General features: G+C 58.0%; 1 protein-coding gene across 1 annotated transcript; it reads left to right on the forward strand.

Annotated features, from left to right (window-relative positions):
• Window positions 1–11,155: 11,155 nt before the first annotated feature.
• Window positions 11,156–16,399, forward strand: TLX1 (T cell leukemia homeobox 1). Its single transcript, XM_047072687.1, has 3 exons — window positions 11,156–11,735; window positions 13,744–13,945; window positions 16,177–16,399. Exons 1-3 carry the CDS (start codon window positions 11,156–11,158, stop codon window positions 16,397–16,399), a joined length of 1,005 nt encoding a protein of 334 aa, XP_046928643.1.
• Window positions 16,400–21,195: the final 4,796 nt, after the last annotated feature.

Genomic DNA, 21,195 nt, shown 5'->3' on the forward strand with positions numbered 1-21,195 from the left:
TATGCGCTAGCCCCAGTTCTCAGGGGTGAGGGACTGGAAAGTATGGTAAGGCACTGCCCCGCTCCCATCCTCCAGGCCCTGGGCCCCAGCCTTTCCCCACAGGTTGGCCTCTCTAGGTAAAGATGGTTTGTCCTTGGTAGAGAGGTGGGGGCAGAGGAGCGAGGCTCCAGGAGGCCTCTTTAGGCCGTGCCGGTACCCTTCATCCCTCTCCCTGCTCCAAAGGCAAAGGAACCTTCTTCTTCCCGAAGCTGCTGAAAGGTTTCGCTGACTTCAGAGAGACAGAGGAGGAGGGAGGAAGGAGGGGGAGGCCTCTGAGGTGGGGAAGGTTTTGCTGAACCTGCAGGCTACCCAGCCCCTCCCTGGTTCCTCATTACTGAGGCCCTTGGGCATGAAATATCTTTTTATTTGAAGGCCAAAAAGAACCCAGGGCTGCATTAATGACCAGCCAGCACCAGGGCCTGAGGCAGGGGACTGGCTCCCTTGACCTTGAAATCCTGCCTACATTTTCCTGCTGCACTGATGTTCTATTTTTCCAGAACTTGTCTCTACTGCTTTAGCCCTATCCTCTCAATGGGACCTTAAAGAGGCCCCAAGAGGAGGAAAACTGAGGAGGCAAGGAGAAGGGTTTCTCCTAGTCCCAGGCGCTCATCGGCTGGTTCGGGTAACTGAGCAGGGCCGACAGCATTGAGTTTCAACAGCTCCCAGACAAGTAGGGCTGACAAACATTTTACACAAATTTTAGTACAGTAAGAAAGATGGTAAAGCAGAGCTACAGCCAATGACATAGGAAGATTCCAACAATGGCTTGCTGAAATAAAAGGCAGAGTCCATTGGGCCCATTTTATAAACAAAAAAAGTAAGGGCCAGAGAAGTTAATCGATCTGTTCTGATACACATTTATTTTTTATTTTTATTTATTTATTTTTTTAGAAAGAGAGAGAGAGAGAACATGTGCATGTGTATGATTTTGATTTTATTTTTTTTAGAAAGAGAGAGAGAGAGAGAGAGAGAGAGAGAGAACATGTGCATGTGTAAGCAAGGGAGGGGCAGAGGGAGAGGGAGAGAGAGAATCTTAAGCAGGCTGCACGCCCAGCACAGAACCCAACATACAGTAGGAGTAGGGTGTGTGTGTGTGGGGGGGGGTTGGGATAGGAGAGAAATGGATGTTGCCAGGGCATTGCACTGAGGAGATGGCGGTCAGTGGAAAGGTGTGAGAGAATTTGTCTCAACTGATACAAAATGGTGAATGGTAGCCGGGGATTGGGGGAGGGTACTACCAATGAAGCGGCAAGTTGAAGGCCTTGAATGGTGGGCTAAAGGGCTTGGATTTTCCTATAGGCAATGGCGAGTGGTTTCTAAGCCAGAGAAGAATGTGCCTTGCATGTCCTTTGTGAGGGCGTGAGGGGGTGGGGGGGATTGGGCCTCTCCAGCAGGGTGAATTCCAAAGAGAGGGGTGAGGTGCCAGCCAGGAAAAAGAAGGGAAGTGGAGGAAGCTGGGGTGGCAGTAAGACTCCCGGGCGTGAGGGTGGAGGGTAAGTAAGGTTGCCTCCTAAGGAGTGTGGAAGGAACTCCAAGCCAAGAGGCCCAGAGAGGAGGGTGGGAGCCTCGGGAGCCCCCACTCCCCCCCAGCATGGAGTGGCCATGCTGTGACCATGCCGAGCTAGTGCACAGCCCTGGGCAGCCCCAGGCTCTGCTTTCTGAGCCTCGCGCCTCATTGAGAGGTTATTAATAGGGAGTTTGTCTGGTGTCAGAGCGCAGACATAAACTGCATTAGCATTACCCCATAATCTTATTTAGTAAATGCTCATGCCGCTCCGTCTCCTGTAATTGCATTGCAAAGATGCAATATTTATGAAAGGGGAGAGGGGATGTCACTGCTCATCTTGGCGCTGCAGTAAAAGTCCCGGGAAATACAGTAAGGGCTGCGGAGGCCTGGCCCTGGGCCTGAGAGGGTGGGCAGTGCTGGCGCCTAGCACTCTCAGGCTGACCTACCAGGATGCCCAGCCCGGTCCTTGGTGTTACTCCTCCAGAGGGTCCTGGTCCCTGCCAGATGCACTGAGCCCCTCCGGTGGGCTTGAAGCCCCAGCTTTGGCCCGCTCCCACCCTCGTTGGATTTCTAGGGGACCTTGCCTTGACTGCATAACCTGGGTGGCTTGGCAGAGCTCAGTGGGCAGGCGGAGGGCAACATCAGGCAGGAAGCCTGAGGGCCAGAGGTCCTTGCCGGGGCAGGGTCTCCGTATCAGTGCTGACCACTGGGTGGCCAAAGCCTGCTGCAGCCCTCGGTTCCCTGAGGTGGGGGTCCTCTTCCACCCTCCTAGGAATCCATGGCTCGGTCCCTAGGGCACCCCCACCCGACACCCACTTGGGGCCAGGACCGTGTGTCCTGCTTCTGGGTGAAGGAGGCAAGGAGGCGAACTTCGCCATGACCTCAGAAGCATGGCCGTGTGCCCACGGTCTCCACAGCTCTTGGGCGGAGCTCACCAACAAGGAGGACTCACTGGTACTGAGAGCGCCCGTGGGCATGTATGAGTGCTGGGGGACAAGCTGGGACTCTGGTGCGCCTCCAGGCACCTGCAGTTTAGAGCGGGACAGACATGCAGACGTGCTTCCTACCTCAGGGATGTGAGGGCCATCTTGGGCAGTGGAGTTCTTTCCCAGCCACGTGTGGGGAAGCTTTCTGTGGTTAGGGCGCTATGAGCCAGACCTCAAAAGACCCGATCAGCGGAGGTGCGGAGGACGTTGAGTGGGAGAAGAGCGGAACGAAAGGAATGTTCGGAAGGCATTATCCAGAAAGGTGGGGGCAGGGAGGTGGAGGCCTCGATCAGGAGCCACCCCATCAGTTGCCGGTGGTGGGGCTGGGGCTGGGGTCTCGGGTGAGGCTGCTTCTGGAAATCCATTATGAGAGAAGGCAGGTGCCCAGCTAAGCACTTCCTGGGGACCCTGGGAAGTGCCAGAGGCTCAGCGCAGCTCCCTGGCCTTGGGGCTGGGATGGCCCCCAGAGGCGGGAGCACACCCCTTTCATATCTCACAACCCCACACTCTACACTTCAGCCACATTCATACACCGCCCCCCAGCACCCCATTCAGTGCAGAGGGATTCACAGCTCTCAATGCCCTTACACACCCATGCAGCCGTGCCTGCCCCCACCGCCTTGCCTCCCTCACTAAGACATCCAACTGGTCTAATTTCCGGTGGCCCCGTCGGCCTGCCTCCCGGTTCTGCGCTCACTTCCCCAGACCCCAGACTCCAGTGGGGAAGGGGCCCTCAAACCAGGGAGTGAGAAGGCAGCTGAGAACCAGGGAGACGGGTGGGCTGGGCGGAGGGCTTCCCCCCCTCCACGTCCGCTCCCTCCCCGCTGTCCCATTAATCACAGCGTCGTCGTCGCAGTCCAGTTGGGGATCCCTGCCGCCCAGTGCCACACGCAGCCCGCAGAACAATGGGATTATTTCCGGGGGGAGAGGACGCCTCGGGCAGGGGCTCAGGCGGCGGTGCCTCCTTCCCTCAACCCGTCCCTCGGCACCCAACCAGCGCCTGCGGCGGCCAGGGACGTGTGGCAGAGCGGACGCGGGTGGCGCGCGGGTGGCAGGGCCTGGCCGGTCTAATTCAATTAGCGGGGCCGCTGCCGCCTCGGAGCAACTCTGGGCCCGCGGGGCTCAGCTTAGGGCAGCTGCTCTTTGTGCGCGGAACCCATACATATGGATACAGTCCCTCCCCCTTAGCCACCCCCACCCCAACTCCTGGCACCTGCGGCTCCCCCGCCCCCTCCCTCCCTGCCTTTGGCCTCCCCAGAAAAGTTGGGAAGCTGTGTGGCTGCTCGTGGGCCCAAGGTGGCCGGCAGAGTGCGCGCCCGAAGGGAGGGAGGTGGTTTTTATCTGAGCCCGGGGTCTGGGTGGAAGGCGGTGTTTGTAACATCCTTGTGTACTTGTGTGTGGAGGCGTGAAGGAGGCCTTCCTTGCAAGCAGCTGTCAGAATTGCACACAGGAGTGTGTGTGTGTGTGTATGTGTGTGTGTGTGTGTGCAAGGGTGAGTGTGGACCTGTGAGCGTGAGCCTGAGAGAGAGGGTGCTGGATCTGCTCCAACGCTGAATCTGGAAGGCCTCGGGTGTTGGTTGTGTCTGCCAGGGACCATTCGTGTATATGCGGGGGCCATATGCAGTCGGGACAGAGCGTGGAACACATCTCCTCGACAGCAGCTGGGTCTCCCAGGCGGAATCCGTTCCCCTGCCTCCCGCAGCGGGGTTTTCTGATGGAGGAGGAGCTTGGCCAGTTCCTTTCAAACCCCAACTCCAGCTCAACTCATTTACGCGGAGGACACTTGCGGCGCCCACTGGGCGCAGCCGCAGCGCGGAGGTAGAGGTGCGGGCAGAGGTGCGCAGAGGCGCCGCGGCCAGGGCTTCTCAGCGGGAGCGGCGGTCGTCACTGGCCAGGTTTTCCGTTCGCAGCGCAGTGTGGCTGCGGCTCAGGGAGCACCTGCAGCTTCCGACGTGCCCCGAGCGCCCGCGGAAATGTCCAGACCTGTCCAAGCCGAGGTGGCCCAAGCTCCTATGGGTGACCGCAAGACTCTCCCCGCCGCAGCCCAGGACTGAACCCCTCTAGGGGCCCGGGTTTCCGGAGCTGGGAGGTCTCCACCCGCCCTTCCTCTGCGGCCCAAATGTATGCCCCAGGAGGGCTGAGGACCTGAACTGAGGCCAGAAATCTGGGTAGATCTGACCGCTTACAGGTTCGTGGCCCAGCCGGAAAGCCGCCCTCATTTTCAGCTTGACTGAGGGGCTGGAGCGACAGAACACCCAGAGGTCTGGCCCACCGATCCTGAAGAGCCTGCCAGACCCCACCCTGTCCCCCCCTGCTCCCTGCCCTGGGGTGCAGGGAGTAGGTTTCTAGGAGGTGGTGGTGGCCCCCCCCAGGCCCCGCATTCAGCAAGCTGGCACTCCCCGGCTCCTTCTTCCTCCCCCACACCACACTCAGCACACCCAGGGACTGGCTAGGACCCTCTGCCTTCGGAAATTCCTCGGATCAGCATGGACCCACTTGTCGGCTGGGCAGGGCCAAGGACGGAGGCCGAGGGTCGGCATGCTGGGGTGTACCTGTGGTCCTGGGTCCCAGGCTGGGGTGCTCTACTGGGTCCAGTGGTGGGAAGCTAAACTTGGTGCCCAGGGAGCCCTTCAGGAGCTGTCAACGGATGGCAGGGTCACAGAGCGCTATTCTGCCCCGAACCTCAGCCCACACCCTGCCCAACCCTTTCCCCATCCTGGCATTCTGAGAGAAGACTTGGCATCAAAGATCTGCTCTGCCACGGGCATGGGTCTGGATGGTGGGACCTGAGGGTCTCTGGGCTTCCTTTGGGGGAGAGTTGGTCAGATAGAGGCCTGAGGTCCTAGCTCCATGCCCAGAGGTGATGGGCCAACAGCTGCCTTTATATAGAGGCCAAGAAGGGGACCCCTACAGGGCAGGGCCTAGACTTAAGACCCCGTTGTTCAACCAGGCTTTGGGGTAAGGAGCTGGCTCCTAACCCAGGTGACAGCTGAGGTATGTTTTCTAGCAGGAAAGGTCTATCTTTCTCTGTCTTCAATCCGTCTGTGGTCCCTCCACTGATGAATAAATGGACGCTTGTCCCTCCATGTTGGAGAGATACTCAGTCCCTATTCCTGTAAGGACTTGGGTAGGAGCACCTGGGGCTGGCCCCAGACACCACCCCCCCCCCAACCCTGAGAAATCACTGAGTCGTGTAGCTGGAACCAGCCTGACCTGCTCACTCCCTCCTTCCCTAACCTAGAGATAACACCCTCCCACACACCTTGGAGGTGGAGTGCCCTTTACTGGGTCTCTAAGTCCTCAAGTCACCAGCTGCACCTGCCCCTCCATTCCCCCCCCCCTTCCCTGAGGCAGGTGAGCAAGGCAGAAACTTCCGTATTGGAAATCCAGATCCCAATGGCCCCACTGCCACTGCTCCATGTTACACATCTCCTTACATATTTCTCAGCTTGTTCTACTCTTTCCCTGCGAACTATCGATTGGGCATATCCTGTCTCCCCCTTTCCACACCCACAGGCCCGCATATGGCCATTTCCCAGACAACTACACTAGAAAATAAGACATCTCTCCCACAGATACACACATTCACGAGCATGCATACACACACACACCATTATCACACCCTCACTTTCACACAGTAGCTGACGGATGCTCTCACCCCATCATATGTGCCCGTTATACGGGAACAGTTAGGGACACGCTCTTATCTGTTACAAAAAACACACTGGCATCACAGGCAAATACAGTTGTAAAAATGACCTAGACTCCCCTCCTGTCCCCTAGTTCCCTCACAGACATGCATTTTGCTTGCATTTGAATCCCAGCAGCCTAACACTGGTACATAATAGACGCTCAATACATATTTGTTGGGTAGATTTTAAAAAGTATTCCTCAGGGACATGCCCAGGCTATCATGCCCCCACTGTCACGCACACTTTCACATCTGGCTTTCCCCTCATGGACACACAGTCCCACAAACACAAAGTAATTAAGTTATCACACACACACCCCTAAGCTAAAGTACAACCCCTGGCCCAGGGGTCTCTCCCAGAGGGGGGAGGGAGCCGTGTGGGATCCAAAGGGGCCGCCCTCTAGGGCTGAGCCCTCCCTTTCCTCCTCCCCCAGCCCCAGCCCCAGCCCCAGCTGCTTCTCTTTTAATTGGAGGCACTTCTTCATTCTGCAGGCAGGGGAGAGGGGAGGCAGGGGAGAGGGGAGCGGAAGGCGCTTGGGGGGTGGTTACCAGGTGGCTTTAGGGCCGGAACTCACCTAGACACATGCAAGATACTCCTGCAAAGCGAGGGCCACAGCTACCGAGTTTGGTGTTGAGAAATCAGCTCGTAATGAATGGAGTCAGACAAACAGCATTTGAGTCCAGTCTGTGTCCCTTCCCGGCTTTCAGTGCCTCGGCCTTCTCATCTGTGAAATGGAGATAACAAAAGCCACATCACAGGGTTATTGGAGGATGACACGAGATAATAACTGTGACTGAAGGTGCCGGGACATCACTGCGCTGTGTGCTCCTACTCTCTCTCCCTCTCCTCCTCTTTCCTTGTGTGTGTGTGTGTGTGTGTGTGTGTGTGTGTGTGTATACAATTTATAGTCAAATTGGTTTCTCTGCTCCTCTTTCCTAACAGGGCCAACACTGGGGAAACACAAAAGCTGCACCGAAGGTAAGTCCCTCATGTCTCCTCCCCACCCTCTTCCGAAAACTTTCTGACCTCAGGTGACACTGCTTCTGGGAGGGGTGGGGGCCAGAACCCAGCAACTCCTGACCCTCTTGTCGCAACTTCCTAGGAAAAGAAGGGACTGAAAGGGTACCCTGGCCCTCAGCAACTACCCTATTGGAAAACAAAGGTGGAAACAACCACCCTATTGGAAAACAAGTCGGACACAGAGAACCCCATCTTGGGGAAGGCCAGCATGCAGAACTGGGTTGGGATAAAAGTTGATTCTGATAGGTGTGGGGGGGGGTGGGGCTGAAGGGGGGTATGGAAAAGATCAGTGAGGCAAACACCTGTAAGGGCCAGAGAAAGTCAAGATGTCCCTGGGTTGCAGGATTTTGATGAGAAGAGCCTCCTGACAGTCTGAAGAGGCCACTAGGCAGCTGTGACCTCTGCCAACCTTCGGCTGGTGAGGTCTCCCGCCAGGGACTCTGGCCAACTGGTGCCAGATCTGAGGAGTCCAAGAGGTGAGTAAGATAGATGCCTAAATGGTGGAATAGGAAAGGTCAGAAAGACATAGGTGTTGGAAAGATTCAGCCAGAGGAGGAAGGAGGGAGGAACGGGGAGAGTGTCAGGAACACTCAGGAGGTTCCTGCATGGGCCAGAGAGGGTGGCAAAGGTAAGGTGTCCTAAAGATAAGAGGGTTTTAATTGCAGCAGACAGAACTGTAGTTAATCACGAAAAGGATCAAGGCACTTCAGTCCAGCCTCAAAGGAAGCAGAAGCACCCCTCTCCATACTTCTCAGCCTCATACAGGGAAAACAATTCAGATTTGGGCAACCAGATCAATCTTCTTCTGTCTGTGGGACTTTGGGCAAGTTTGTTCATCTGACCAAGTCTCGGTTTTTGTTTTTTCTTTTTAAAAATGAATGTAACTCATATACTATGATAACCCCTTTAAGTCATACAATTGAGTGGTTTTTAATATAGTCACATAGTTGTGCAACCATTGCCACTAATTCCAGAATATTTTCATCACTTCAAGTGGAAACTTCGTATCCACTTGCAGCCACTTCCAACCTTTCCTCCTCCAACCTCTGGCAACCATTATCTACTTTCTGCCTTTATGGATTTGCCTATCCGGGATGGTTCGTATGGATGCAGTCATTTGATAAGTGGCCTTTTGTGCCCGACTTCTTTCACTTAGCATCATGGTTTTTTTTTTAATTTTTTTAACGTTTATTTATTTTGGAGACAGAGAGAGACAGAGCATGAACGGGGGAGGGGCAGAGAGAGAGGGAGACACAGAATCGGAAGCAGGCTCCAGGCTCTGAGCCATCAGCCCAGAGCCTGAAGCGGGGCTCGAACTCACGGACCGCGAGATCGTGACCTGGGCTGAAGTCGGACGCTTAACCGACTGAGCCACCCAGGTGCCCCGAGCATCATGTTTTCTAGGTTCTTCCATGTTGTAGTATGAATAATATTCTGTTGTATGGATACACCACATTTTGTTTGTCCATTCATCAGATGATGAACATGTGAGTTGCTCCCACTTTTTGGCCATTATAAATAATACTGCAATGAACACTCATTTAATTTTCGTACTTAACTTAAAACTTGGAGGTGTTTCTATTAACTTCACAGAGTTGCGAGTCTTAAATGACATCGGTGTGGTGAGGTGCCTGGCACATAGTAGCTTCTCAGTAAAACACTTAGGTTTATCTCTGCTTTATTTAGTTCCTCTAAGATAAGAGGCAGGAAGGAGACAAATTTAGGTTCAAACAACTGCTGGGTAAGGTTGTAGAACCTGGATTGGGTGGGTGAAGAGGAGTGAACTGGCAAGGGAATAGAGCTCTCGCCTGTTTCTGCTCAGTGTTTACAAACCACCACCTATTTCACACATGGCCTTGCCTTGAGCGGGCCTTTGTCCACCTGCCTGGAGCCCAGACAAGATTTTCTCCAGGTTTCCAGGCTAACCCATAAAAGCAACTCAAATCCAGCTTCTCCATCTTGACCAAGTCACTTAGCCTCTGAAATTTGGCTTTCTTACATCTATAAAATAGTATAATTTCTTACTATATCTATAAAAGAGATAATACTCATCTTGAAGAGTTGGTGAAGTTCATAGCATTCCCCATAATACTTACCACGATCTGACTTATTGTATTTGCTTCTCTGTTTATTGTCTAACCCCCTCTATGGAACGTAAACTCCATGAGGGCAGGACCTTGGTTTTGTTTACTGCTGTTTTCCCAGTGCCAAGAACAATGCCTGACACATGGTAGGTATTCAATAAATATTTGTTGAATAAGGAGGTTCATTCATTCATTTTTCACCCAACATGAGTATATCCTGTGGTTTGGGGCTACACTCCACAGGAGGGAAACTGAGATGAGTTCCCTGCTTCCAAGGAGGTCTCTTCAAGTGGAAATAACAGACATGACCAAAGCAAATAGACTGTAACGAGACTTGATCAATAGAATGTGCACCTTCATCTTGCCTGATAGAGACAGTCCCTCCCTGAAGACCTGTTGAATCTGAAATAGACCAGAAATAGATCCAAAGAGATCCAACGTGCACCGGTCCCAGAGCTTGGCTCCTGGCAGGGAGCAAACCTTTCCCTACTGGAGAGGGGAAAGAGAGGAAGCAGAAAAAGGGAGTTTCCTCCTTCTCTCCTGGGCTGTAAGCCAGTCAGCCACAGTCAGAACTTTAAAAGGCCTAAATTTGTCCAGATGCACTTCCCTGATCTTGGTCCCACCAACCCTGGCCCCCCCCCCCCCCCCACTGCCTTAAGTCCCCAGGCCTCCCTCCCAGGATTCCAAAAGTAAGAAAATAACTCCTTCCCCTCACCACAGTCCAAAGGTTTCTTGCTTGGAATAGCCAGCCCTGTGCTGGTTGCTAGGTGAAAACAATCTGATTGAATTCATTCGCATACTGTGGGTACTGCTTCTTTGGGGCATGTTTATTTCAAAGGAAAGGGGTATCTGGAGGCATGGGCCCCCTGGAAACAAGGCCCAAGCCACCTCTCTTGACTTTTGCCTTCCTCTCAGGAAGTCTTCCTTTCCTCAGTTTCTCTAAATAGGCTGGGTTGGGGTGGTTGTTGATTTTTTCAACAACCTACAGCCGGTTGTTCATAGGCCTGTGTTTTTAAAAAGGACAAGCCTGAACTCACCTTCCTGCCTCAGGGGCCTGGGCTCCATACCTGGGAAGTAGACAGTCTTCTACTTTCTAACAAGCCAGACTTGAAGTTTGCAGTAAATCCTCTTGTTGAAGGACAGGTGTTTCCCAGCTGAGCCCTTGGGGAGATTCTCCAGTAGCGCCGGGACACCCTTCCCCAGAGGCCTAGTGGGCTGGACCTCTTTGGCCCCATTCAAAGTGAGGGGAGACTCCTGCCAGACCGGGAAGAGGGCTCTATCCTCCACCTCCTTGGGTCCGTCTGTTTATCGGTCTCTGGGAATGGCCGCCTCCTGTTCTTTTTCTCCTTTTAAGTCTCTGAATCTCTTCTCTCTCTTCCTGAACTACTTCTCGGTGCCTGGGTCTCCGTCCCTCTGTCTCTGGCTCCTGCATCAGTCTCGGCTCCCGGCCTTCCTCTCCCCCTCTCCGCCCCTCCCCCGCGCTGTCATTCACCCCGCTCCTCTCCACGCACAGCCAATGGAGAGACCCGGCCGAAACGGCTAGGCTCGCTTGCACCGGGCTTTTTCGCCCGGTGATTGATGTCCCAGAGTCAACATCGAGCTAGCAGACGGAGAGGGGAAGGAGCAGCCTGAGAGGGGAAGAATACGGCGCCCCCTCTCTCCTTCCCCTCCCCCCTACTTTAGCCCTCTGCGCACTTCGCCTCCAAGTCTCCGCGCAGCCAGGAGCGGCTGCCGCCTCCGCGCCCCTGCGCGCTGCCCCCCGAGCCAAACACAGCGATCGCCGCCGCCCAGGCCCCCCCCCCCGCGGGGCCGGGGCCGGGGGCCAGCATGGAGCACCTGGGTCCGCACCATCTCCACCCCGGCCATGCGGAGCCCATCAGCTTCGGCATCGACCAGATCCTCAACAGCCCGGACCAAGGCGGCTGCATGGGGCCCGCCTCGCGCCTCCAGGACGGAGAATATGGCCTTGGCTGTTTGGTTGGAGGAGCCTACGCTTACGGCGGCGGGGGCCCCGCGGCCGGGGCGGGGGCCGGGGGCGCGGGGGCCTATGGTGCCGGCGGCCCGAGCGGCCCTGGTGGCCCTACTAGCGGCGGCGGCGGCGCCTGCAGCATGGGCCCGCTGGCTGGCTCCTACAACGTGAACATGGCCTTGGCGGGCGGCCCCGGTCCGGGAGGCGGCGGCGGCGGGGGCGGCGGCGGCGGCGGCGGGGGGGCGCTGAGCGCTGCAGGGGTGATCCGGGTGCCGGCTCATAGGCCGCTAGCTGGAGCGGTGGCCCACCCCCAGCCTCTGGCTACCGGCTTGCCCACCGTTCCCTCCGTGCCTGCTGTGCCGGGTGTCAACAACCTCACCGGGCTCACCTTCCCCTGGATGGAGAGTAACCGCAGATACACAAAGGACAGGTTCACAGGTGAGTCCGGCCGGCGCGCGCCCCGCCTGGCCGCGGCCCGGGCTCTGCGCTACCTTTCCCCTGCCCGGTGGCTCCCCGCAGCCCCCTCTACGCACCAGGTTACCCAGCTCCTCTCGGTGCTTCCCCCGAGTTCAGCCGCCTGCCACCTTTCCACGCTCGCGGAATCGTCATGCTCGAAGAGTTCTCCCGTCCTGGGCCCCTCTCCGTCCCTCCCGCAGGACCCCTACTCTGAAAAGCGCTCCCTGATCCCCTCTCGGAGTCGCTGGGTTCAGTGTCGCCGAGGGAAGGGGGATGTAGCTTCGGGACTACCTTTCACCCCGGCATTTGGGGCTCGGGAATCTTGGAGAAAGGGGCCCGATGTGAACAAACTATTTTTTCCGTCCGGGCCAACGTTCTCTGGCTGAGGCGAAGAGCCCCAGAATCAGACGCTAGGAAAGAACACGTTCCCCACCTCTCGTCCCCCCCCCCCACACACAAACACACACGCTCTCAAACACACCACACACCCCACTTCACTTCGCGCTCCGAGCTCCAGTGTCGGTTGCGCTTGCCGGGCCGGCAGAGGCCCGAAGCCTGAGTAAAGCAGCAGAGCTGGTGGGCCCTCTTTCCCAGACTGCGGGCTTCGTCCAGGTCGGTGGCAGCGTGAGGTTGAGCCTCCCGGTTCATTTTCGTTCGGTCCCGGCCTGGCGTCCTCCCCTCTGGGCCCAGCCCTGTTGCCTCCAGTGTGAATAATGCACCGGCCTGACCGGCGATCGATCCGCGGCGGCCCAAGGACAACTCCTGGGACGATTACGCACTCCGCGGCGGCCGACTGCCGCCCTCTCCGCTGCCTGCTCCGCGCCTTCCTCCGCTCGCTCCGGCTCCCTCCGCTCTCGCTTCCGCTCTCGGCACTCAGCTCTCGCTCACGCGCGGGCCCCTTGCTTCGGCCTCACTTCCAGCTACCCCTTAGCATTCCTGGGATCCGAGGCGAGGATCCTCGATCCTCCCGCCGAGCCCAGCTCCCAAGCCCGCTGAGAAGTAGCCACGAGTTGAGCCTGGGTTCCCGGCTGGGCCTTAGAGGCGGCGGGAGGTACTGGCCGCTGCCGATGGCGATGGCGAGGTGGGACTCCCATGGGGCTCGGGCTCCAGGGCCCAACGGTGGAAAGGAGTTAGGGGGTCAGCAGAGGCAATACAGCCATTCTGCCCTGGGCCTCCAGGAAGGACCCTGTACTCAAGGGACCCCAGGACCCCAACCTAAGTCCTCTCAGGCCTGGGGAGGCAGAGCCTGCTGGCCATTCCACTCCCCCTGCCCACCCAGTCCAGTCCAGTCTTGAAGGGCCCTGATGGAACCCTCAGCCTGGAACCCACTGGTCTTAGGTCTCTGGTGAAAGCTGTTCCACACAGGGCCTACCTAGGGGAGCCACCGGCCGCCCTAATCTGGCTTCAGGCCCCAAGAAGGTTCTGAGGAAGTGAATGACTGTCACCTTGTGTTGCCCTGTGTCCTGTATGTCTGCTTGTGTGCCTGTCTGTCAGGCCGGGTGTATAGATAGGCAATTTGCCCCTTGGTATGTGATGTGTCTGTGTATGTTGCTGTGTTGGTGGCGGCTCAGGCCAGGACCCAGGGTTCCCCCACCCCCACCCCCACCCCCACCCCCGCCTTGATCAGGTGCGGCTTCAAGCTGCTGGGCAGCTTCCTGGAGCAGTGGGGGGCTTCGACCTTTAGCTCGCCTCAGACAAGCCCCTCAAGGAGACTGGCTTGGGCACGAGGGAGCCCGGGGCTAGGGAGGCCTCCGTGGCGGCGGCGGCGGCGTCCGCCTGGCGGGCGGGAGGGGGCCGTTTCCCGCCGCGGGCTTGGAGCTGAGGGCTGACGGGAGGATCGCGGCCCCGTTCCTGGGGTCTGGCCTCTGCGCTCGCTGATCGCGGGGAGTCGGGCCTGGGACGCCTCCTGACGCTCTGCCGCTTGCCTCTGCCGTCTGTCTGTCTCCCGCTCCAGTGGCCCTCTCACCCTTCACTGTAACACGCCGTATAGGTCACCCCTATCAGAACCGGACGCCCCCCAAGAAGAAGAAGCCGCGCACGTCCTTCACGCGCCTGCAGATCTGCGAGCTGGAGAAGCGCTTCCACCGGCAGAAGTACCTGGCCTCGGCCGAGCGCGCCGCCCTGGCCAAGGCGCTCAAAATGACCGACGCGCAGGTCAAAACCTGGTTCCAGAACCGGCGGACGAAGTGGAGGTGAGCGCGCGCGGGGCGGGCAGTTCTCAGCCCCCGGGGTCTCTCCTGGGGCGCTCACGCCCCCTCCGCTCTCCGGCTTCTGATCGGTTCCCTGCTAGGCTCGCCAGGAACCCGGAGCAGCCGAGGCCGATGCCCGGGGTGGGGCTGGAGATCCCCCGCTCTGTTTTACCGGAGGCTTCTTGGCTTTCTGACCGTTACGCTCAATGCTGGTGTAGACGCGGCTGGCCACCGCCGCTGCTTGGGGAACCTGCGGGGTTAGAGCACAGTCAGTCCTTGCAGTCCGGGCTTTGGGAATCAGTGAACGCTGAGGGACTTTTTGTTTGCACAAAGTAGCGCTTACAGACATGCCTCCTCCGTCCCGGAGACTGGAGGCCGGATGGCCTGCGCCTCGTTTCTGCCGCCCCAGAGAGGGCTCCTGGCGGAGCTGCCGGGCCCCAAACCGGGAGCCTGGGCCCCTCTGACTCCCTCCTCCCCGGACACTCAGCCAGGCCCTCACGCAGCCGGTCTCCCACCCTGGAAGAGGAAAATCAATCCGTACCGGCTGCAGCGGGGTTTTGGAGAGTCCCACTGAAAGGGGGATCAATTAGGAGCAGATGGGTGTGTGTGTTTGTGTGTGTGCGGGCGCGCGCCACACACACATTTACCCTTCTCCCGTCACACACCCAGTACACTAAAATCCCCCCACCACGCATACATCTCTCTCTCTCTGTCTCTCTCTCAACGTCCCACACTCCTAGGCAGCCTTACTCACCGCCAGCACCGGCGCTTTCTCCAGCTGTACCCACTTGCACCCCTCCCGCACATCTGGCCCGCATACTTGGTTCCACAAGTTTGGTTCCAGAAGTTTCTCACTAGCTCAGGCCTCAGGGTGGAGAGCGCAGGAGAGTCTGGGCGACGTCCGCGGCGCCGTGGCCCAGTGGGCCTAGCGCTGGAGGAAGGAATTGGAGTTTCCTCTTTTTCTGAACGAAGGCGAGGGATCTGCCCGGGATTGCACCGGCGTGGCTTCCACAGGAAGCCACTGCCCCCACGACTCTGCCTCCACCCCATTCCTGTCGTTGGGGAAGAAATGGAGTATATGGCTTCAGACCTCTGGGATCTAGTTAAAGAGGTAGCTAGGGCTGGCAGAGTAGGGGTGTGGGCACTAGTGTTCCCAAGGCCCCACCAGGGCTGCAGCCTGAGCGGGAGGAGGGAGCGAGGCAGGTCCCTGGAAGACAAGGGGCTCTGGGATCACCGAGAGTGTCAGGCGAAGAGAAGGGAAGGGGCAAAGATAAACACCCCACCCCAGGGAGAAAAGGAAAAACCGGGCAGCTTGAAGAAGTCTTAGGGTAATAAAAGAAAGCAATGGATGACTAAACCTTCATTTTCGTTTCAAACAAATTCTCTTAATTCTGAGAGAACGAAGAGGGTGGGGTGAGAGACAACAAGAGAGAAGGACACAAAGCCGAAAAGGAAGAGAAAGGCTCAGGCAGTTTGAAATGCAGGAAAGAAGGGGAAGGCGAGACACGGAAAGACACGCGGAGCTAAAGGCAAGAAGGGGAGGCGGGCAGGAGGCCGGCGTCCACCGCTGGGAGAGGCCCTCGCCGGCTTCGCGCGGCTTCATCGATCGCCTACAAATTGCTTCTGGAGGCCCCCGGGACTCCCATTAGGTCTGTCCACCTTAGAGACAGACGTTTGATCTCAGTTGACGGGGTGGAGGGGAGGCATTAAATGGAATAAGTGAGTCATCGCCTCCCTGGACCGCCTCGGAGAAAGGCGCTGGTCCGGCGGGAGTCCTGGCAGGACACAGGGCTCGGCCCAAGAGGTAGGAAGGCTGCGAGAGTTTCGCAGAGAAGAGAGGTCTGGCAAAGCAGCTCAAAGGCAATCCACCGGCTCCCGCCTCTGCCCTGGACTGGTGGGGAGGGTGAGGCGCCTCAGGCTTGGCACCGCAGAGCTGGGGAGAGGCGAGATGCCACCCTACCCCTGGCTGCGCCCTCCGAGGCTAGTGGGACAAGGGGAGCTCCAGACGCTTGGGCCTGGCGGATTTCCCCACGGCTCCCCCGGGGTTCCCGCGCTCCATTTACTTGTGGGGTTTCCAGTCTGTGTCGGAGTCAGGACCCTCAAGATTGGGGTGTGTGTTAAAGGGGCCCAAGCTGGAGTTGGGGGCTGTGAAGGAAGCAGTGCTCGTCCAGGCTGTTTCCCGGGAGCGCGCTCGAAGCGTCGGTAACGTCGGTAACGGCTTGTCCTCGGTGCAGGCGGCAGACCGCGGAGGAGCGTGAGGCTGAGAGGCAGCAGGCGAACCGCATTCTCCTGCAGCTGCAGCAAGAGGCCTTCCAGAAGAGTCTGGCGCAGCCCTTGCCCGCCGACCCGCTATGCGTGCACAACTCTTCGCTCTTCGCCCTGCAGAATCTGCAGCCGTGGTCTGACGACTCCACCAAGATCACCAGCGTCACGTCCGTGGCGTCCGCCTGCGAGTGAGCCTGCCCGCTCTGCCCGGAGAGAGCCCGGGTCCAGCCGAGGGGTCGCGGAGGCTGAGAGCCGGGACTCTCTCCCACCCCCTCCTGCTTCAGACTGTGCGCGGGAGGGGAACGCGGTGCCCCCTGCGCTCGGCAGAGCTCCTGCCGACGCTGTTTTCTCTTTGGTGGGGGGGAAAAAGCGCGGGAGACAGGGACACGCGACCTCGTTCCAGACGCCTAAGTGGTCCCGCGCCCCCCTGGAACTGTTCAGAGTCCTCTCGGTTTACGTCTATTTTATTTTATTCTGATTTTTAACGTGGGACTGAGAGAGGCAGAGAACGTTGGGGAATAAGTTTCTGGGGTCCTCGGAGGACAGCAGGGGCTGTCATTTGAACTTGCTCTGGGAAGAACTCCTCTGTATTCCACTCCCCATCACACGTGGACGCCCGCAGGCCCACACAGAGGCGATTTCACGGTCTCTGGTGGTGTCACCCAGAGCCAAACACAGAGGACCTACGACAGAGTGTCATGCACACGTAGGGCCATCGCCTTCACACCCTTGACTCTCACTGTCAGGCATAAGCTAGGGGTGACCCAGCTGCCTTGTGAACAGCATGGCACTTCTCACAAACACGAGGCTACGGCCACACTGTGACACACTACCCCACACACGACAGCGTCACGGCCCTCCAGGCCCCCATCACACATCCTAGCCGCACCCAGGTACGCACAGGCAGGTTTTCACACAGACTCAGCCTGCTTCTCCAGATCCTGTTCATACGGGGAGCTTAAGTTATGCACTTATAAGGTGTTTTCTGTGTAACCATTTTATAAAGTGCTTGTGTAATTTATGTGAAAAAATAATAAAACCCTCCGGATCCGGAGTCAGGGCTACCTGCTCCTTGCTGAGCCCAGCACCTTGCAGCTACTTGGGTTTGGTGTGAAATGGTGCCGCTGGGGCAGCTGCTGCTGTCTGGGCATAAGGGACACCCGGGGGCCAGGACCTGCAGGTCCTGGAGAGAGGGAAGGAGGGGGACAGAGAGAAACAGACCTGAGGAAAGGAAGGAGTGCCAGGCTCTCCTGGGACGCGGATGCTTGAGAAGATACACTGTCTTTGGGTGTGAGGGTTGCGCGTGTGTGCATTGTGTGTTTGTGATGGCATGGGCCTTCAGGATGTAACTGATCGTGAATGTAACAGTGTTTAAGCGTGTCATTGTGTTGGCAACTATTGTTAAGTGCTTGTCTCTGCTTAAGTCGCAAATCGAAACTAGCATCATACGTACGAACTTGCAGTGGTCTGTGTGACCATGTGCGAATGGGATTGTGTCTTCCGGGGTACCGGTGACCACCCACCCAAATCTGTGACTGTGTATGACTCCCGTGTCAATGTGTGTGAGAGTACATGTGAGTTTCTCCTCATGAACCCATTTTTGTGTTAAATGTGCGAATGTTTGTAATCGTGAATCACCCGTAACGGTGTGAATACACTTGTGTGTGATATGTAATCATGTGTGACATGTAATCATATATGAGATGTGTATTTTACTATATATACTTGTGTGTGACGGTATATGATGGGGGAATGAAGTAGAGTGTGTGGATCGTCGTGGGTGACTGTCCCTGTCGGTGAGTGCGTGTGGTTGGTTGTGATTGAGTGGGTGTAGTTGTGCACTGCTGGTGTGTGGGGGTCTAAGGTAGGGTGTGTGATGAACGGGGGGGGGGTACTAACATCTGCTAGGAGTTCCAGGGTTCTAGGCCCTTCCTCATAAGCCCCACAGGTTGGAGCACAGTGAGTCAGTAATTGGGCCAGGATCCTGTAGTGCTCTTAGTAGGATTTCCTGGCTCCCAGCACTAGTCTGGCCTAGTAGAGATCTGAGTAAGTGACTTCCTAGGGACCTTCAGGGGGCCCCACACCCACTCCAGCCAGGACAGCAGCCATGGGACACAACACTCCCTGTAACATCCAGTCCCCCTGCCTATGAGACCAATCTCAGGTGCACAAAACTGACTTGTTTTTTCTGAAAGAAGCTATAGGTGGTGGAGGCTCTTGAGGACATGCCATCCTGGGGGAATTAAGTGGCGGGGGGGGGGGGAGATAGGCTCTTTCTTTGGGATGGGAGTGTGACAGAACTTGGTGGCTAGAAACTAGAAGGGAGTGGGTGTGGGACTTGTTCAGGTATACAGAGCTATGTTGGGGGAGGGTGCAGAGTCACAGAAACCTTCGGAGACACTCTCCTTCATCCCTGCCCAGGCCGCCATCCTGGACTTGCCATGCCACGGGGGTGGGGGACAAAGCCCAGCAGCCTCCCAGCCTAGTAGGCCCAAAGGGAAATTTGACTGAGTGGGGCCGTGCTTATCCATCCCTCATCCGTGGCCCCCTTGGAGCCTGATCTCCTCAGGAGAAGAGGATTCTGGGTCCAAAGGACTAAGGCTGGCCCTCCCGCCCCGCCCCCCAGGCCCTTTGGGTGACCAGGCAGGGCCCTGACATGCAGTTTGCCTTGGGGAGAAGGTTCTGGCCACAACACGGGGTCTGCAGCCCGCCTCCCGCCTGCACCGTCTGAAACACCCAGGACCTGGCCAGGAGAAATCCGGAAATGGCCTCCCGGAACCACCAAATTCATTTCTTTCTGCCTGGGCAGGTCTAGCTGATCCCTCCTGTCCTGCAGGGGCTGGAGCTGCCAGCCCGTACCTTGTACCTTCTCCGTTTGGCGGGGTATCTTCTCCATTTGTCTGTAAGACGCACCTTCAGTGCACCCCCCCACCCCCGTCAAATTCCAGAGTCTGTGAACTTCAGCGGAGACTGGGGCCTTCCTCCCACCTCCCAATCCTGGAGACCCCCTCGAGAGGCTGCTGGCCCCAGAGGCTACTGGATATTTTCTGGCCACGGACTGTCCAGCTGAGTCAGGAGTGGGGAGCCTCTGCCCGGAACAAACACAACCTCCCCAGCAGGCTCCAATCCAGGTTCTTCCCCAGAACCCTTCGCCCCCTTTTACAAAACAAACTGCAAAATTAGGCATTATACACCCCTCCCCGAAATACCTTCTACCTCCCTGATCTTCACAAACAGCTAGGGTTCGCACTCATAACCACGCGGGCGTATGCCCCCTCCGCCCTACCGCTCTCCGACCCCGTCCAGCTTGTCGGGGACTCGCGTGGAAGTGGGCATCCCGCATGCCGGGCTCCCGGCCCTGGAGGTCACCCGGCTCCGCGCGCGCCGGCTCCCGGGTACGCGCTGGCTCTCGGCGCTCGCTGGCTGCGGGAGGCCAGGGTCGCGCTCTCTCCAGGGGCCCCTCCCACGCGCCCAGGCCCTCGGGGGAGACGTCCCTGGGGTGCCAGACTCCCAGGGGCACCGAGGCTCTTGGAGCCCAGGGGCCGCGCAAGACTCCCCCGTCTCCACAGGGAATTCGTTGGGACCGAATCTCGGGCGAATCCCGCATCGGCCGAGGCCGCGGCAGCGGGGAAAGGCCAGGATGGCTCGGGGCCCGCCGGGGGCAGCTGAACCCGCACACCCCGGCCCCTGGTGGGGGGGGCGGAGGCTGGTGGAGAGGGGGCTGCGAGGGTCACAGTCAGGGCCAAAGACCCGCAGCAGAAAGCTCACAACTCCCGGCTGGCCACCGCGCCTGCGGGAAATGGTCGTCTCTGTTCAGAAACAGAAATGGAACTCAGTGTCCGAATAACTGTGAAGAGAGGTGCGGAAAGAGAAGAGGAATTAACGAACCTGACTGAGCAGAAAGATCGGCTTCCTTCCTTGGCTTGAGTGAGCTCACTGCCCGGACCAAATTGCGCGGCGAGTGAGCCCTGAGCTCCGGCTCAGACCAGGCGCAGCCCAGCGGGGTGGCTGAGTGGGTGGTGGCCCGTGGGGCCCAGAAACCCAGGCAGGGCTGGGGTCCTAGAGGCCTGTGTTGTGCCGCCGGTGGTACACAGAGAATCTGGCTCAACCTGTTAACTATAATAGCGGCTTTGTGCCGATCTGTGCTTGGGGGCTGTGTGGGCACGGCCTGAGCACGGCCTTGTGACGTCCCTACTGTGGTGGCAGGTGTGGGGTTTGCCCTGGGCCCAGGACCCAGATGGGCATCCTGTTTATGGTGTGCTTGCAGGAGGGCAAGGTGTTTCCAGGTGTATGAGACTACTACTAAGAGGGACCTCCCTCCGGGCTGGGCAGAGCTGGAGCAGTTGGGAATCGGAGGCAATGCCGTGGGAGGTGCGGAGCTGGGGCCCCGGGGCTGCCTTGAGGGCCCCTCAGACCAGATGCGGGAGGAAACCCCTTCTCTTAAGCTCCCCCCTCGTGCCCATCTTCACACACTTCTCACTCCCACGCAGTCCTTGGAGTCCTGCTCCCTAATCAGCTCAGAGTTTGGAGCCTCACGGCCAGGCCGCTGCCCTGGCAACTAACGCGAGCCACTTCCGCTTTTCCCGCGTGGCTCGAATTCTTTGCCCAATGCCAGCCCAGGGAGGCCCCTGGCACCGCTCCCCTGCACCCACGCCTGGACTCCTTATCCTGGGGAGCCCGATGAAACAAGCTGAGCGAGGGCTAGATCCGGTTCGGATTTTCCAAAGAAATCAGAGCAGAATCTTAAGATAGTGTGTTCGATGGAGAGGGTGGTGGTGGGTGAGTGAGTGGAGGAGGCGGTGGGGTGCTCATGTTGTGTTGGGAGGGGTGCCTACGAACTCATCTCCTCGGTCACAGCCTGCATCGCTGTGGACAACCTCACATACCTCCACCCTCTGCGCGACCCCTGGGGTGTGCGATGTGCCACCAGGGCAGGGAGCTACAGGTGTGCGGGTGCTGGGCACACACACTCTCTAGTGCTGGCATTC

The sequence above is a fragment of the Lynx rufus genome, unplaced genomic scaffold (genome assembly GCF_022079265.1).
Source record: "Lynx rufus isolate CCGP_SWC_20201006 ecotype Redwood Valley unplaced genomic scaffold, mLynRuf1.p SCAF_11, whole genome shotgun sequence".
Lineage (NCBI taxonomy): Eukaryota > Metazoa > Chordata > Mammalia > Carnivora > Felidae > Lynx > Lynx rufus.

Coding starts and splice junctions, on each gene's coding strand:
- TLX1 (XM_047072687.1), top strand. CDS start 11,156: ATGGAGCACCTGGGTCCGCACCATCTCCACCCCGGCCATGCGGAGCCC. Junction 11,736..13,743: donor CACAAAGGACAGGTTCACAG/GTGAGTCCGGCC, acceptor CACGCCGTATAG/GTCACCCCTATCAGAACCGG. Junction 13,946..16,176: donor AACCGGCGGACGAAGTGGAG/GTGAGCGCGCGC, acceptor TCCTCGGTGCAG/GCGGCAGACCGCGGAGGAGC.